General features: G+C 36.4%; 1 protein-coding gene across 1 annotated transcript; it reads left to right on the top strand.

The window, feature by feature from the left end:
* The first annotated feature begins 1752 nt into the window (after positions 1 to 1752).
* On the top strand, positions 1753 to 15028 carry LOC129256289 (zinc finger protein 300-like). Its single transcript, XM_064115712.1, has 2 exons — positions 1753 to 2410; positions 11304 to 15028. The coding sequence occupies exon 2, from the start codon at positions 11363 to 11365 to the stop codon at positions 12839 to 12841; it is 1479 nt and encodes a 492-aa protein (XP_063971782.1). The 5' UTR covers positions 1753 to 2410; positions 11304 to 11362; the 3' UTR covers positions 12842 to 15028.
* The last annotated feature ends 4412 nt before the right edge of the window (positions 15029 to 19440 follow it).

Below are 19440 nucleotides of genomic sequence, written 5' to 3'. Positions count from 1 at the left end.
AGTCTAGACATTAATCAATTTCACATTGATTTCTTATATTTCACCTTATGTATTTAATAAAAGAGAAATAAAAACTTTGTTTGTTTTTATATAAGATTACGCAATAGAAAGTCTTCCCGAAACTTTCAGTCATACTAGTTTCAGACCAATAATGACATTTTAATGACGATGGTCTTCAAAAATACCCATCTGTCATGAGAGCCAACGTTTCCAATGATGAAATATAAAGAATACAGCGAATGTGTTCATCGGCTTTTTCACACAAAAAAATAAATAAAATAAAATAAAAAAGTCATAACTTTCTTGGTTCCGATTTGATGACATTTTAGTGTTACGCTCCTCTGTTTTTCTGTATTTATTCAAATTGACTTTTTGTTTGGGTTGAGCTGAGTGACGATGTTCAATGAAAGGTTATGCCATTTGAAATTTTCGCTTAATATCCCCAAACATGCACATATTGCTCGGTATGCCAAAATCATGAAATTTGATGCATATAGAGCAGCAATGACCGAATTAAAAGAGGTGTTTTGATTCGCATCAAGCTCATTAGATATGCAAAACCTCTCATAGTCATGAATATCACGGGTATGAAAGATTAAGCCCGGCCGCATAGGGGGGGGGGGGGCTGCCTACTGACTGACTAAGCAAACAAGTTTGTTTGTATTTTATCATATTATGAACCTATGGAGTATGAAATATTTCTATTTTCTTCTTATAATAAGGTTTGATTCCTATTTGAACATGTGGAGTTCCCATTTTAACTTGCTAATTGTAAAATATGCGCAAATTTAAGTATTGTATAATTTTGAATAATGAAATACAAAAGAAATTTAGAGAATGGAACATTATTGTCTCAAAATAAGCAATAAATACATTTTCTCTATAGGGCCTGAATTCTGATATTTCAGTTCGGGTGGACTTGACTTAAAAAAGTACTTTTTGTAGATAAACGATATTCCTGTTTCTATTTTGTTGTTTCAAATGACGATTTAACTTTCAGTTTTTAGACTATATTATGTAGCCTTATCTATAAATGATAATTTACTATTACCATGTATCAAAAGAGCAAGAAGTATATAAAAGAGGTGCAAATGCCCCTTTTCTCTTCCCTCATTCTGAGCCTAACGATCCATTATTGTGGAGTGGTGCAGGCGATAAGTCCGTTGCATAGCAACGCGCACCATTATCATCAATCATCACTTGGCATGGCGATCGTCATTAAGCCTCGGCATAGTCATCATCATCAGCATCGTCATTATCCGTTTAAAGGTACACTGAACCAATCCCCGAACATTCGATATACCATGGACCTACTACTCTAATACAATGGGTATACCGACAGTTTGGCCTATACTATCAGTATCACGGTAATGATTGTAATAATAATATTAAGCCCTAGACATAGACGTGTTTGATGAAATCAGATGGAAGAAACTTTACTTGATTTTAGCTAATTTTTGTTTATTATTTATGGAATACTAGTATTGGTTGACTTCATTTTTATGTCATTATAGCAGGCAAAATGGAAAAGAGAGCGAGAGAGGGGGAGGGAGAGAGAGGGGGAGGGGGAGCGGGGTGGGGCGACAAAGAATTAGAAGGAAATTATATTTTGATATCGACAAGAACATTCACTTCTGATATATGTTGATATTTTGTGATCATTCAAAATTTAAACTAACCTAAACCCTTTAAACCGTCCTGTGTTACCACCCGGCCTCGATTGGCTCATTTGCCTCCGCCGAGCGGGCGCCTGTTATTCAGTGACTCACAGCCATTATCGTCATCATCATTATCATCGCTATCATCATGCACGCTATTTATAGCTCACACCGTCGTTAAAATCATTTGAAGCAAGGCTGTGTGGAACACACGGCACAAAATACAACTACATATATTATGGTAGTGTGCTGGCAGCTTGTATGATTCTGTATACGGGGTTTCGTGTCTTTGTCTATATCGTCGTTATTATCATCGTTGTTCTCTGATAGAGAACACGCACTAGGTTTGGTTCCCGCCAATATAATATGGTTGATCAGTGCACATAGCAGAATCATCTTACCATTCCAAGTCTTTTGGACGGGATTTTCTGACTCCATGACCAACCTATCATGATCACAGAATACAAAAGTTTCAAGTTTATTTCATGATTATCGAAAGTATAATCAATTGTAGACAGGAATAACCGTCGTTTCTGGGGATTTATTAAACAATTTCTGACATTTTACTTTAATCCCCATTAACTCACCATTATGTATGGTGAGTGGAGCCAACGCAGTTCAGCGGAACAACCAAAATACAGAGACTGAAGCTTTTGGTCTAAATCAATTGATACTAGAAGGCCGTATCATTGTTATTTGTGATCAACACAGCAGTGGGATTCAGACTTACTTCAAGCAATAAGTTGCATCAGGTAAGTAGTCCACTTTGTCATTAGGCCTATTTGCATTCAAATAGAATGATTATATTCGGATTTTTTTTTAATTCGTTTTGTTTGTTTGTGTGTTTTTTTTTTTTGGGGGGGGGGGGGGCGCTTACATGTTTCATTTCATTTCGTTCATTTCAATTCCAACATTTACAATTTGTTTCGTTCATTTTAATCAGTTTACAAATTAATGCAGGTATTAAACATAATAGCAAATTTCTATGTAAATAATTATAACTTCATATAATCAGGTTGGGAATGGAGGAGGCTGCTAAAAAAGCAGAGCTTGTAGAGTGCAGTCTCCTAATAAAAATATTCTTGTAGATAGTAGAATTTTTATAGATAGTGTAGAATTTTTATTCTTTACTATCTACATGTTTATGACAATATAGGCCGCGTCATATCGCCCAGAAATAGTAGCCTGTAAAAAGGATTGGTCAAAAATACCATTCTCTTTGTTGTGTCCGACAGAGAAATCAACAATTTGTTTATATTATCCCATATTAGCCAAAAGAATTTTCATTTTGACCACGGTCCCTTTTTAGAGTGTACGGAACTCGTTTGATTGCAAATAAACAAAATAAGCCTATAAGTCGCCTTTGACTTCACAATAACAGAAAATTGCATTATTTAAAATGTTCACATTTTATTTGTCTATTTTTATAATCAATAACAAAAGATCAACATTTCATAATAAATACGTCATCTGGGGGTCAGAGCAGAGACCTGGGAACGATTGGGGGGGGGGGGTGGGGACACAATTGAGTTTTCCATAATTACACACACACGCACACCTCTAAGGGCACCACTTTTTTTTCAACATGTTTTTATTAAGGATTTCATTCAAATGAATTACATAAACTCCAGATAAATACAAAAAAAATTACAAAAATTACCACACACACCCTCACACACACACACACACACATATATACGACAGTCATTTCTTAGCTTTCTTCTTATAAAAGAACATAGATATAATTAGATAACTCGAGCGCGAAGCGCGAGCTATTTTTTTTTGGGGGGGGAATTTCATGTATTTTGTCCTGAAAATTGAACATTTTGAGCAATGTTTGTGGTCCTGAACAAGATGCGTATGTAACAAAAAATATAACTGCGAACGTGATCAGCGCGAGCAGATATACGCTCTGGCCTGATCGAAAGGGACGTGTTATAAGGACTGTTTGCAGTAACCCATTAAGACGATACATATATCAACAATCAAATAATGCGAGCGCGAAGCGCGAGCTGAAAAATTTGAAATTCCGACATAAATACTGGACATTCTAAGCACATTTTGTAATCATGAACAGGATATGTATATAACTATACAATTGATGTGAGCACGAAGCGCGAGCGGAAGCAAATTTGAGATTTCAGACAAAAAAACGAGACATTCTAAGCACTTTTCTAATCATGAAGAGGATAGGTATATAACTATACAATTGATGCGAGCGCGAAGCACGAGCGGAAATAAAAATGAGATTTCAGACCTAAAAACGGGACATCTTAAGCACTTTTCTAATCATTAAAAGGATAGGTATATAACTATACAATTGATGCGAGCGCAAAGCGCGAGCGGAAACAAAATTGAGATTTCAGACCTATAAACGGGACATTCTATTCATGTTTTGTAATTCAAGAAAATGATGGGTAATTGGATATATTCTTGGATTAATAATGTGAGCGCGGAGCGCGAGCAGAAGTTTTTTGATATTCTGATCTGAAACGCCGCACTGAATGTAATATGGTTTGAACAGATAAAGTAAAATCAGACGAATATAAGAAGAAAGATTTGATCAAAATCCGACAAGGAATATCAAAGTTATTGCATTTTAAATATTAGCATTATTCCGGTGAAACAGTTTTAAGCATGTCTTCATTAATATTCAATGAGCAAATTGATGATGTCATATCCCCACTTGTTCTTTTGTATTTTATTATATAGAATTAGGATTATTCAATATTTCCCCTTCAAGAACCAAAAACACTTGAATTGACAACTGATTTAGTCCATTACATATTCTTTGCTGCAACTTATTTCATTATAAGGGAGACATATCATTCACACTGGTATGAAAAAAATGAAACAATTTTGATTCCATGTAATAACACAAGAAACAGGATAGTCGTGGGGATGTGACATCTTCAACCCACATGGGCGGAAATCCCAGAGGGGACAGGGGGACGTGTCCCCCCTACCAAAAATAGTAGGGGGACACAATATCAAATGTCCCCCCTACTATTTTTGGTCTTTCATGATAGAGAAAAATACATCACTTCACAATCGAAATAAAACATGTATTTTGGACTAAATGACCTTACATTTTGGGTGAAAACTTTTTTTTTCGGGGGGGGGGGGGGGGGGCTTGTCAAATTTTGTTAGAGTTGAAATGACCTTACATTTAGGGTGATAATAACCCTTTTTTTGCTTGTCAAATCCAGGCCCTGGTCCCCCCTACCTTTGGGAACAGATTTCCGCCCATCTCAACCCACCTATTAAATATTCATGACGACATGCATATCACCATTTTCATAAAATATTGCTAAACTTTTTATTTATTTTGATAAAATGTATTTGATATAAATATTTTCAGCCCGGAGTACCCCCGAAACAAACTGCGTATCTGAATAAACATGCGTGCGCGTGTTTAGATTTAGACCCTTTTTTTGCTCCGCCAATAGGGGGGGGGGGCGCCCCCCCCCCTGGATCCGCCTATGCATATGGATAGCAGTGGACATCGTTCTGTCGTTTCAATGGTTTATTTTCAATTGGTCTAATGCCAACTCGTCTGCTATCATTTAGTCTACCATCAGTTTGTCCACTATCCACATGGTCTAACTGCCATTTCGTCTAATAACCAAGTTGGTCCAATTGCCATTTATTCCATATGCCATTTGGTCTAATTGAACTAAGTGTTAATTGGGCGAAATTAAGGAAAATAAAATTGATATTAGACCAACTAGTTATGAGACGAAATGGTCATAGACGAACTGGTTATTAGACGAAGTGATGACTGGACCAAATGGTTATTGGACCATATGGTTATTAGGCGAAAAGTTAATGGACAGAATTGCATTAGACTAAATGAATGTAGACCCTGTTGTGAGTGGAGGAATTAGCAGCAGACGAATTGGTTTCAACCCGCATACCGCCCAGGCAAGCAAAACAAATTCACGACGAAATTCACGATGTCGTGAACTTCGTCACCAATTTCGTCGTGAATATTCAAATTGACGACGAAATTGGCGAATTCGTGAATTTCGTCGCCAATTTCGTCGTGAATATTCGCGATTTGGTCTACTTGCGATGTCCCTTCAGGGCCACCATAAACGTCGCAACGCATAATATTGCAGCAAATTTATAAAAGAAGTAGCGGAATGGGGTAAATCATATTTTGAAAGCCGGGGATTATGCAATTAAAGGATGCACTTGCAGAAGGAAGCAGAACGCTAAACTAGAAACCGGCAGCTCATCGGGCACGATATCTGATATGAAGAACAGGTACCTATATAGTATGAGAGAGGCCAAAGGGGCACTCGTTAACATATAAAACGGTTCCTTCTCAGATGAAAGGGGCACGCGAGGGCCACTTTTCTTGGGTAAAATAGGGGCACTGATACGAGAAAGGGCACCTATACGAAGGCAAAGGGGCACTTGCAAACGGCATAAAACGTGTCCTCAAGTGAAAGGGGCACAGTACAAGTTCGTGATGGGGCATTTATTTTCTTGAGTAAAAAGGGGCACCTTTTCAGTGCTTCAAAAAGTAGGGGGGGGGGGGCACTGTGACCCCGGGCCCCTGGGATCGCCGTCCCTGGAAAAATGTATTATTATTATAACTTCAGTTTTATTAATATAGTTACATTCATAGTGGTTGAAGTAGGGAGATTAAGACAGTTTATTGTATTGCAGAGGATCATTGATTTTCTATACACGCATTAATGTATTTTGCATTTATATGTTATTTTGCGAGGGAGCATGTATAGCGACCGAGCGAGAACATTTTCCAATTTGAATAGTGAAAGCTTTTAATTTTATATTGTATGCCGGTAATACGTCACTTCGTGCCTTTCATGATAATATTACTACTTTAGCTGAAATATTGAATAAAATCTTGCTAAAATTTCTACCTGGTTTAAGTGCAATAGACTTTCCTTAAAAATATACAAATAAAGCCCAATGCGTTTTATTTAATACAAAGAGGGGTGTGCAATAATAATCAAACTGATATATTTCTTCATATGCATGAATACAACTCAATTGCAATTTTATGATTCCGTTAAGTTTTTAGGAGTGATTTTAAGCAATAATTTATGTTGGAATGATCATATAAGTTCGATTTCTGTTAAAATAGCTCGTTTTATTGGAATCTTCAATCGTTTGAAATGTGATGTACCTAGTTATATATCATTTACTCTCTACAATGCTTATATTCTGTCTCGTCTTTCATATTGCAATTCTATTTGGGGTAACACATACTCTAGCCATATACAAAAATGAATTATTCTCCGAAAAAAAGCAATACGTATATGTAAAAAAACAGACTACAATGCCCCGACTTCTTTGCTGTTTAAATCATTACGTACAGTTAAACTTACAGATATTACCAAGATTAAAATTGCTTCAATTATGCAACGATACCACACTCTTTCACCCCAATTAATAAACATGTTCTCAATTAATGCAAACATTCACAATGACTTTACTAGATCATTCAACAAATTCCACAGATGAACCTTTTCAAATGACAGATCTAAATATTCAATACGACATACTGTCCCTCACTATGGAATACTTGAGACTTGTCAACATAATAACATACAATTTAATAACACTTTTAAAATACAATATCAAAATAAATTACTGACCAATTATTGATTTCTCTTAACGTTGTTTTGTATTGTTTGACCGTTTATCTACTTGTCTTTGCTTTTATCCTTATGTTTCTGTTTTAACTTGAAGTTTGCTTTAAGTACGTTTGATTAATCTTTTTGTTTTAATGAAATGATGATTCTTATCTTTATTTATTCCTTGGTACCTACCGCATCCATACCATATAAATAAATAATTGAATTGAAAAGAACACCTAACGACATGAATGGAATACTGCATTACATTGCTCAATACATCTATACGCATATAGGGCCTACATATTTTTTTTAATTCTTTGTGGTCGATTTTTTTTGTCAGTCCCCAAAGCACCCCCCTGGCACCGCGCCTGATAAGAGGACGTTCTAAGCATTTTTTGTGACCATAAACAGGATGGGTATTTAACTAACCAATACATGTGAGCGCGTAGCGCGAGCTAAACATTTTTGATATTCAGCACTTTTTTGTATTATGAAAATGCAGGATGCGTATCTCGCTAAAATAAATAATGAAAACTCGAATCGTAAGAAAAATAATTTTTGCATATTGACTCGAACACTGGATTTTAAAGCCCCATATTATCATATTGAACATATCATTTATTTATCTCAATCGACAGCCAATGCGAGCGCGAGCGAAAATTTGAATTTTATTTAATGACCTCAAAGATTTATATTAGTGACTAATATTGTAGGGAGCTTAGCATGACTAGATGAGAAAATTTTGAAGAGTGAAAAGTGCTGTTTTGGAGCAGTTTACAGCTTGAGTAGGATGCTCATGACAGCATTTACTTTATTATTTTTTTCAGATGTCATAAAATTATGTTTTAAATTTTATTTATGTATTTATTCATTATTATTATTAGTTTTTTTTTTTTTTTTTTTTTGGGGGGGGGAGGGGGGCTACGATCCTAAACTGAGAAGGGCAAATGGCCTCCGTGCCCCCCCCCTTGATGCTGCCACTGCTCTAGACTAGCTGTAAACACCATTTTTATTGAGTTGACACTGGATGACTTGGTGAGCACCGAAATCACGAGCATAAAATTCGTCTGCATACCAGTAAGCCTTTATTTGTATGCTTGATGAGTAGGTTTGTCCCATTTAAGTTGGACAGTTGTACATCCACCTCCCCACTGGTCCCTTCTCTTTATCGTACATGCCAGGGTTCTCGAAAAACCCTCCCCATACTATATCATTATCATCATAATAATCTTCATCTTTATCATCATCATCATCATCATCATCTTCTTCTTCATCTTCGTCGTATCATCATCATCATCATCGTCATCATCATCATCATCATCTTAATAATCGTTCATCATCATCATCATCATCTTCTTCTTCTTCATCATCTTCATCATTATCATTCTCTTCATCATAGCATGACCATTTATGATCATCATGATCATCATTATCGTGATCATCATCATCTCCATCTCCATCATCATCATCATCATCACGAACTTTATCAAAAGTTACGATAACAGTAAATATGTCACAGAACCATGAAATAATTTTTGTTTCTTCTTTCTACTTCTTCTACTTCCTCTTTAAAAACTCTTTATCTTCTATTTTCTTCTTTTTCTATAGAATCGGAAGAATATGGGTGATATTAAAGTTGACTTGAATGATTTTCTGGCGTCGTTATCTTGTTGAAGAGCTTAATGAAATAGAAAATGTTGAAGAGCTTCAATATTAATATAAGTTTTCTAAATATTTTCTTACGGTTAATTTTCAATTAACGATTTTCGCGGGTATAACTATTTATGCGTGATATAGTTGTCATAATGAAACATCATATTGGTTCTGTGCTAAAAATGTACATAGAGATGGACATGACTTGTAAGAGCTGCCCGTTCTCTTTAAGCCCCAGTCACATATAGACCCCGGACCACCCCGGACCATCCCGGATCTGATCCGGGGTGGTCCGGGGAGAGATCCGTGTTGGCGCCTTGGGCATCCTTGGACGTCCGGGGTGGTCCGTGTTGGTCCTTGAACGTCCGGGAGGCCAACACGGCAGTTTTTGACTGTCAAAAACATCCGGCGTCATCCGTGGACTGCCGGGTTGGCAAAGCCATCCGGGATGGTCCGTGTAGGTCCGTGTGGCTGCCGTGTAGGTCCGTGTAGCTGCCGTGTAGGTCCGTGTAGCTGCCGTGTAGGTCCGTGTGGCTGCCTGGAGTATCCTTGGCAGTCCGTGTTCTGTTTTCCCATCAAATCTTTACAACGCTATTTACTTTATGAACTTTTCAGAAGTTGATAAACAGTAGGCACAATCATGCTTAATTTATTTATGATTGAACGATTCATGATATTTTCTTACGCTTTGGAGATTGACCCCAACCTAATATTTGTAAACTTAGTGCATGTATGAATAATTCTTTTTCTTTTTTTTTTAATATTTACCCCAAATTTATCTGTTATTATTATTTCACATTTCACTTTAATTCTTAAAATAAATGTTATGTATCTATTACATCAAAATTGTACATTAAGTTTTATACTACTGCCCTACATCGACAGTTATGCGACATGACCTGGGCCTATCTTAATTTTTATTATGTTTTCTATTGACTTTGTAAATTTCTTTCCTTTAATGTGATTTCAATAAAGTGATATCAAATCAAATCGAAATTAAATTTGTCGTTCAAGATTTAAAGTACTTAACAACTACTGTTAAAACAGTAAACTGTGTTGTATAAAAAAAACTGCGTTTCTATACTGGTTAAAGGAGAATGAAACCCTTGGAGCAAGTTAGCTTTTGTGAAAGCATAAAAATCAAAGAATAAGATCAACAAAAGTTTGAGTAAAATAGGACTAGCAATAAAAGAGTTATGAGCATTTGAATGTCGAGATCACTAATGCTATGGAGATCCTCCAATTGGCAATGCGACCAAGATCTGTGATGTCACACACGTACAACTCTCCCATTTGGACACTGACAATATACCCCAAAACATCTCTTTTTGCTCTTTCTAATCCTATGACAAATGATTCATCAATGATGTAATGTTGTGAAACCTCTGTACTTGTCATCTCAAAAAGAGAACACCTCACCTTGTGATAGACTCTATAAAAGTGAGAATATAAGTGAAATAAGTATATAAGTAATGAGGGAGTTGTACGTGTGTGACATCACAGATCTTGGTCGCATTGCCGATGGGAGGATCTACATGGCACTAGTGATCTCAATATTCAAATGCTCATAACTTTCTTATTATTCATTCAATCTTCCTCAAACTTTCAACAATATATATGTTTCTTTGATTTTTCTCTTTGATATTGATTCAGCTGGTTTCAAGGGTTTCATTCTCCTTTAAGGAATTTTTAAGTTTTGATATCTTTTTTAAAAACAACATAATATAATGTTGCGACAAGGATGAGATAAAAAAAAAAGAATATCAGCTCATTATTATGACCAGATTTTCATTTGCCGTGCTGGTCAATATAGCTGCCGTGTTGGTCCTTGAGCTGACGTGTTGGTCCGTGTAGCTGACGTGTTGGTCCGTGTAGCTGACGTGTTGGTCCGTGTTGGTGACGTGTAGGTCCGTGTTGCTGACGTGTTGGTCCGTGTTGGTCCTTGTAGCTGACGTGTTGGTCCGTGTTGCTGACGTGTTGGTCCGTGTAGCTGACGTGTTGGTCCGTGTTGCTGACGTGTTGGTCCGTGTAGCTGACGTGCTCTGCCGGCATGGTCCGTGTAGATCCGTGTGAAGATGCCGTGTAGCTGCCGTGTTTACAGTCATCAACGCTCAATCCGGGGTAAAACGATCCCGGACCTCCCCGGATCATGCCGGCATTGCCGTGTTGATCCGTGATGATCCGTGTCTATATGTGACTGGGGCTTTAGGAGTCGTTGGGTATAATTTCGAACATTAGACCTTTAAACATTGCGAATGTAGGTAGGATTTTTGATGACCTTTTTTCAAACGTCAAAAATTTTAACGTGAAATTGCTTCTGGAATGATTTTTTTTACCTTTTAAGCTTACACCGACTCTCACTTTCTTTACTATGCAGGTACTTCGGGCGCAAGGTTCTTCTCTTAATCAAGTGGAGACAAATAACGTACTGACAGCATGGATGAAGGGCATGATGTTAATGTCGGAGACCATTCTGAAGATAATGAATCATCCGAAAATCGATCAAGGGTTGAAGATGGCTCTCAGAATTTCTACACAAACACTACAGATACCCCTTTTAATGACATGAATCGGAGTGAAAGAGGTACGGATGGAGCTGCAGAGGCATCAGGAAGTGGGTCTTCTTCAGGAGAAATCCCAAGTTCTTTTCAGACTGATGACGCGAATGATCAGTTTTCCGTGATTCAAGAATCTTCGGATGGTACCAGTGATATGTCTCATTCTACTCGGGTCTTTTGTTACCAGACCAACAGACACGGGCATGAAAGAGAAGGGTATTATCCTCAGCTTCCTGAACAGAAGCAGTCAACAGCGGAAGAAAACTGTTGCTGTGTCGAGTGTGGGGTAACATTTGCCAACATAGATCTTCTCCTAAAGCATGTCCAACAACATGAGGCTGAGCAGTATGGCTCTGAGGATATCTATCGTGGCCCCGATGATATGGAAGCAGTAGAAGATAGCTCACCAAGAGTAACACCTAGTCAGACGCCAAGTCCGACTAGAAACCTCAACAATGTTTCCTGCATGGAGTGTGGTGACGTCTTTGACAACGTAGATGCACTTGTACGTCATGTCGAAGTACATGAGACTCTGATGCGACAGAGACAAAGTAGTCAGATGAGCGGAGATCATGAGTGTCAAGTATGTCACCAGTCTTTCATAAATGAAAGACTCCTTCAAGAACATGTTAAAAGACACAATTCACGGGGTGGTATGACCTCTCCTAGTGGACAGTCACCATCCATTGGTCCAAAAGCAGATTTCAATGTTCACTCCTATGTAGGTCGTTCCCAAACTCAGAAGGGAGGCCCGTCAGGATGCAGAACTGCCCATTTGTGTCTAATCTGCGGGGATGTCTTTCGTCAACTGTCTAGTTTAGACAAACATTATCAGACTCACAATATGAACTTGCAAGTACTTGATCATAAGTGTGGCCTTTGTGGCAAAGTATTCTCAAAGCTCAACAACTTGCATATTCATATGCGTCTTCACAACCAAGACAGACCTTATGCATGCTCAATCTGCGGGAAACGTTTCACTCAAAGTAGCCATCTGAGACAGCATGAACTTATTCACACTCAGGTGCGTCCATTCTCGTGTCGCTTCTGTCCGAAGACATTCCGTCAGAGTAGTCATCTACACATGCATGAGCGTATACACACCGGGATGCGACCCTACAAGTGCCATCTCTGTGACAAGGCTTTCATGCAAAGTAGTCATCTGCGCATTCACGAGCGCACACATTCCAAAGTACGGCCGTATAATTGCAGGTTCTGCAACGCGACGTTCATTCAGAGTGCCCACATGCGCTTGCACGAAAAGAAACATTTGAACGAGGCCGCCGGAAACGCTGAATTGTCACCACAAAATGGATCAACACCAGAATCTCAAAGTCCAAAGATGACCACTCCTTAGATCTTTTTATTAGTTCTTACCTAGACAGTCGACCTATTAAAATGAAACCTGATAAACTAGGGTAGGACTGTTTATAGTGCCACTTCTGTTTTCTTGGATGAGGATATCAACATTACTTGTGCTACTATTAGAAGCACTGCGTTATAAAAATTTTAGAATGTTGAAATATGTTGGCTCACATTCTGGAGATTCTTAGATTTCGATACGTCGGGGATTACTTTTGCCACATTGAGTAGCAAGATCTGCTCTACATCATTCGAAGAGAGAAAAAATAAATTATCTGAATTCTATATGTAGACCTTGGCACTCCGTACCTTATGTGCCAGATTCTGAATAGGGAAACATTTTGAACATTTTTATTATAATTATTGCCGTTGTTTCGGATGGCTTATTTCTGGACCGATAAAAAGGAAACTGAAGCACCCAGAGACTGCCCGTTCCAGTTTACAGCCCTGAGTGAAATACAGAGTATTGTCGCCAATGTGATGATAATTATCCAATCCAAATACAATCCACCATTTCGGATACTACCAACAGCAACCTGGACGAAAATATAAGTTTACCTGTGACTGGCTACAGAGAACGCATTTGTGTACACTCAAAGAGAATCTATAATCAGTCATTGTTTGTCAAGACATTGCTCTGTAAAATGTACATACGTATTGTTATTTATTCATAATTATCTCTTTTGCTTGTAGCTTTTCCTGTAGGTCTATTAGATTTCTTTATTGTATTCAATTACTTCTTTATAAAAAATGCAACTAAAAATTTTTGCACAATGATCTTTATTAATAAATTTGTTTCCTTCTTGAATTTGTTTACGATTGCTGTTTTAACCATGGAACGTTTGTCATTTTGTCAAAAGTAGTAGATACTTTCATTAAACGAAGACGTTCTCACACATGGGCTGCGGAACGTATTTTCTTTGTATTATGTCAAAATCGGCATTTTGGTGCAAAGGGATATTTTCACCATGCGTGAAGTAGTTGTGTGTTTTGTAGTAATTAAGTTGAGCAAAGCGTTTTGAAGTAATATCTGATTGATAAGATATATATTTAGGCTTTTTTTCCGCGAGCGAACGTAGCGAACAAGCGGTTTGGAAAAAAAAAAATCAAATTTGAAGTTGTGAAACACGCTTTTAGTTAATTATGACACTAATTAACTGTTAAAAGTGCGTCCTTTGCGAGATGTTGCGAGTGTGAATCGTGAGTTCAAACACTTGGACATTTCATGTAGGCCTAATATAAGACAAGAACATTCAAAGCAGTTTTTGCTATCATGAAAAAGATGTCTAACTAAAGAATTAACGCAAGCGCGAGCTGAAATTTTTAATATGCTGTTATATCTCTTTAATATACTGTTATATCTCTTAGAAATACAAAATTAACTCAAAGACAAGCACAGGGGAGTAGTCCGACTTGTCTATATAGTTGAGGTCTAATCTACAAGTGTTTATTCAAACAAAAAGAGTACTTTCTCTATTACAAGTTACTATACATGTACATATAATAATGATGAGTCAGAGAGGAGAGAGAGAGAGCAGAATTTCAGAAGAATATAGAAGAATGAATTGTAATAATGGAATTTCCACTATTTGGACTTTGGAGGAGAGAGAGAGAGAGGAGAAATAGCAACCACAGGGTTAAAAGTCCATGCAATGTCCAATACACATTCTAACATATGCAAATACATTACATATACTGACCAGAAAAGGAACCTGTTAAGGACTGCATTTAGTGAGGATACATACATCACCAATTGAATAATGCGAGCCCAAATCGCGAGCCAAAAATTTGTGATCATATTCAAACCTGAAAATTGGACATTCTAAGCATTTTTGTAACAATGAACAGGATGAGTATCTTACTAAACAATAATTGATGCGAGCGCGATGCAAGAGCGACAATATTTGTGATTGTGTAACCTAAAATGTATCATGTTTTACTTCAAAAATTGTATTTCATTTTGAAAAAGGGCACATTTCATTTTGAAAAAAAAGGCACTTCCAATTTTGAAAGAAGGCTCTCCACCGCCCCTGTTCTCACAGACTGGCTTTCGGAATTATCACTCAGTTTTGTTGACGATCAACCATGTATAATGTCTTTGTGTATTATGCGACTGCTACGACAATTATTGAAATTTGCATTCGTTTCATGAAATTGTAGAAATACCAATAAATAATTATATATACTAACATTGTTATTTTAAATTGTTATTTATTTTATTCATTTATTTATTTAATTTATCTATATTATTTTGTTAATTATTATCATTTTTTTTTTTTTTTTTTTGGGGGGGGGGGTTTTCTTGGATCACATTAAACATGTTAAAATACATATTGACCTTATCTAACATTGACTTTCTTTTTTTTAATTTAAAAGTTCAATTTCAAATCAATCCACATCTGTTTCATTTGTGAGTGATCATCTAACCCTAATACGGAGGCCATTATGCTCCCCCTGTCGGATTGTTGTCGGTACTCCCTAACGCCTCTATATTTCGAAACGAAATTTCATGACTTTTTATCTGATCTTTCCCGTACATTTTGAATCGGACCTACCGTGCGGGCGTCAAAAATTTCGCTATTTCTCTATATGACTGTGTATAACCCTTTGCATAGGCGGATCCAGGGGGGCCGAGGGGCACGGGACCCCTATTGGCGGAGCAAAAAAAAAGAAAAGAAAAAAAGGAAAGAAAGAAAAAAAAGGGAAAAAAGATGAGAACAAAGAAGAGGAGGAAGATGATTGAATAAAAAAGATTAAAATGAGGGGAAAACATGGAAAATAAAAAGAATCTTTCATGTCACTATGTAAAATTTTCGCTCGCGCTCGCATTGCCTGTTAGGTGATTTACCTAACTTTTCAACATGGAGCTTAAATAACAAGTTTTGAAGTCTATATACAAAACATATTTCACCTCAGAAATCGAACTTTCATTATTTTGTGTGATTTACAAATTGATTTTTATAGAGTGCTCTGTAAAAGTGTCAGTTTTATGGTCAGAATATTAGCATTTTCTGCTCGCGCTGCGCGCTCGAAAATTTTGATTTATCAGGTACTTATTATTTTCGTGTGTTCCATAAAGTTTTCAAAATATCCCTTTTCAGGCCTGATTGTCAAAACGTATCAGCTAGCGCTGCACGCTCGCATTTTGATTGGCAAGTTATGTATGTGTCAATATCCCTATTGATTATTGATTTGCACTCACATTAGTTCAGTGCCCTTATTATGCATTAATAAATAAGATATCAAGTTAATTATTAAATTGTCCCTTTTGTTACATCTTGCGCTTAATTAGCAAGAGGAATAGAAAGATAGTCTTCATTTTCATACGATGACATGTCCTAAGGATGTCACGGTTCTATGTCAAAACTCAAAGTAATAATACTGATAAAATGTTAGCTCCTTATTAAGTGCGATCCATAGCCACCTCACAATTTTCCTACAAAGTGCTTGAAATATAGAGCTGAAATTGATCCTTTTTTAGATCGAAATATCAAATATTTCAAGCGCGCTCGCTTTGATTTTCATGATAAAAGATGTATTTAAAATGCATAGATTATAGGATTAAATCCCGGCTATTAATCATCCTTTTCATGATTTACAAAACATGAATAGTGTCCCGTTTTTAGGTCTAACTCTCGATTTTTTTCCGCTGAGTTGTTGAGTTAATATATAGCTTTCCTGTTGACGATTACAAATATAAAGTAACAATAATTCTTTATGTAGAATGTCAAAAAAATTTCAGCTCGCGCTTCGCGCTCGCATTATTTGATTGTTGAAATATTTACGTCTCCATGGCTAAGTGCAAGCAGTCCTTAACAGGTAGGGCCTACCTTTTCGATGAGTTCAAAACGTATATTAAAAAAATGTCTGCTCGCGCTTTGCGCTCGCATTATCAATGTAAGGAAGATTCCCAATTACTTTTCCTTTTTATGATTTACAAAACCTCGAAATTTTCCGCTCGCGCTTCGCATCAATTATTAAGTTATATATCTATTCTGTTTAAGTTACAAAAAGTGCTCAGAATTTCCATTCTTTAGGTAAAAATGTCAAAAACTTTCAGCTCGCGCCTGGCGCTCGCATTATTTGACTGTTGAAAATTTTTAACGTCTTCATGGCTAACTGCAAGCAGTAGGTAGGCCTATCTTTTCGATCAGTTCAAAACGTACGTGTATCAAAAATTTCTGCTCGCGCTTCGCGTTTATAGTAATTATTTAGTTGCATACACATCTTTTTCAGGATATCAAAGTTTGCCTAGAATGTTCAAATTTTAGGAAAAAATACGTAAAATTTCAACAACAAAAATTGCTCGCGCTCGCATTATATAAATATGATATCATATATTCATTTTGATTTATAAGAATAAAGCTAATAGAACTATTAGGACTACCCATTCAAAAAAAAAAAAAAATCATGTTCGAGCTAGCGGCCGATCGGGGAAAATATGGCTGAAAAAAACTCCGGGCCCCCTATTGGCGAAGGCTGGATCCGCCCCTGCCTATGGACAAAATCAAGCTTTCCATTTTACGTAAATACTTTTCTAGTAAGTAGGTCCTATCATCATTGTTTCAAATAGTGTAAATAATTACCACACACAAAAACTCCCACACATACGCATCTGAAAACGCTTGACGAAAACAGAGAAATACATAAGAAAATTTAAAAAACAATAAAATACATAGGCGAAATAATTACCACAACCTATCTTTTTCTTTCAGGAATTGATGAGTTATGAAAGACATTTGTACCAAAAATTGCCATTCCTGAGGCTTTATTTAGTGAAAAATACCAATATCTATTCTCGCATAATTAAATTAATTAATTAAAAAAAAGATATAAGGACTTTCGTATTAGGGTTAAGCGCGGGTGTCAGAGCAGAGGATTACCTCTTGTATGGGGGGGGGGGGGAACGCAAGAATAGAGGTCCCCCCATGAATAAAGGATAATCCTCTGCGATGACGCTCATGATCACAAGCATTGTTACAAATTATGAAATAATTAATAAACAATATTAAAAAATGAAGTGGGGAAGATCCCGAGCCTAACACGTATAACTTACGAACATGCAGCTTTGTGAATTTTACACTTGTCATTCCCTTATTTTTCTTCTTCTCATATCGTTCTTTCCTTTAACCATATTACACTCAGGACAAACTACATGAAATAAAAAAAAATAGCTCGCGCTTCGCATTATTTGATTAGATATCTATGTTCCTTTATAAGAATAAAGGTAAGAAGTGACTATCATTTATATATATATATATATATATATATATAGAAGTGACTATCATGTATATATATGTATATATGATAGTCACTTCTTACCTTTATCTTTTAAAAGAACATAAATATCTAATTAGATAATGCGAAGCGCGAGCTATTTAAAAAAAATAATTTCATGTAGTTTGTACTGAGTGTAATATGGTTAACCCTTTTCATTCTAAGCAGTTCTTCATTTTTTTTTCTCGTATTGTCAATTGTAATCAATACACTGATCTTGGTTTTCTACCCCTTTTGATTTCTTCCCCTGCTCCTTCTTCTTATTTTCCTTTTCTACTTTTAAAAAAGTATATTTTGTCTTTCTTATTGAAAATTTTTCTTGTGAAAACACAAGGAAAAATAATTGAAAATATTGGTGAAGGTTTGAGAAAAATCAATCAAAGATTAAGGAAGTTATTGGATTATTTAAGATTTTGTTTTGTGACGTCATTTACGAGCAGCTGCCCCATGTTATGTAAAATAACAAGCATAAATTTCAATTTTATAATGGTTAAGGGTGACACAAAAATATTTCAGGAGCGGGAGTGATATAAATTGTCTGTCGATATACTGAAGGTACAATAAAAACCGTTGTCATTTTCTTTTTTTGAGAAAATGACATTCCATTGATTTTTTTCTACACAAAGGGAAGCTGCTCGCTTATGATGTCTTAGATAAAAACATCAATATTTTAACAACTTTTTATCTTTGATTGGTTTTCCTCAAACCTTCGCTAATATTTCTTAGTTATTTTTTTAATGCTATTTTTACAATTTTTTTGTCAGGGTGATCTCCCCCTTTAAATTTGAAAAAGGGGCGAATCAGGTTCTCCACAAAAAAAACAGGAAACAGAAATATCCGAATAATGTTCAGCTAGTTTTCTTCATACGGCGAAGTATAGTTGGTCACTGATTGAAGTTCCTCAAATAATCATAATTTCAGAGAAGCAGACACATAACCACAATGCAGATGTTATCACTTCAAACTATATATATTCAGAGAACCGTCATATGAAAGGAGAAATATTAGTCACTACACACTTTCAAATCTGCGACTGACCACCCCCCCCCCCCCCCCCCACTTTATCTCCCGTTTATCTCATTCTTTTTTTCTCTTTCTTACCTCTCTCAATTCATCCATTCTCAGTATTTGGTGAATACATCTTACGCAGTTGTATCATGTTATGATTTTCCTCTTTGCAACGCTTGTTAATTCATACCCTTCATCGAATGAGACACAATCACACACACAACATAATCAATCCTCTAAGCACCAGAGCATATGGATGTTGACCAACAATGTCCAAACCAAACACAGTTCTTTATCCGACCTTATCTA

Source organism: Lytechinus pictus, chromosome 1, assembly GCF_037042905.1.
Source record: "Lytechinus pictus isolate F3 Inbred chromosome 1, Lp3.0, whole genome shotgun sequence".
NCBI classification, from domain to species: Eukaryota; Metazoa; Echinodermata; class Echinoidea; order Temnopleuroida; family Toxopneustidae; genus Lytechinus; species Lytechinus pictus.
Note: the sequence above shows the minus strand (reverse complement) of the source record. Positions and strands in the feature narration are given on the sequence as shown.

What these genes read in the sequence shown, in the direction of transcription:
- LOC129256289 (XM_064115712.1), top strand. Translation starts at nt 11,363, where the DNA reads ATGGATGAAGGGCATGATGTTAATGTCGGAGACCATTCTGAAGATAAT.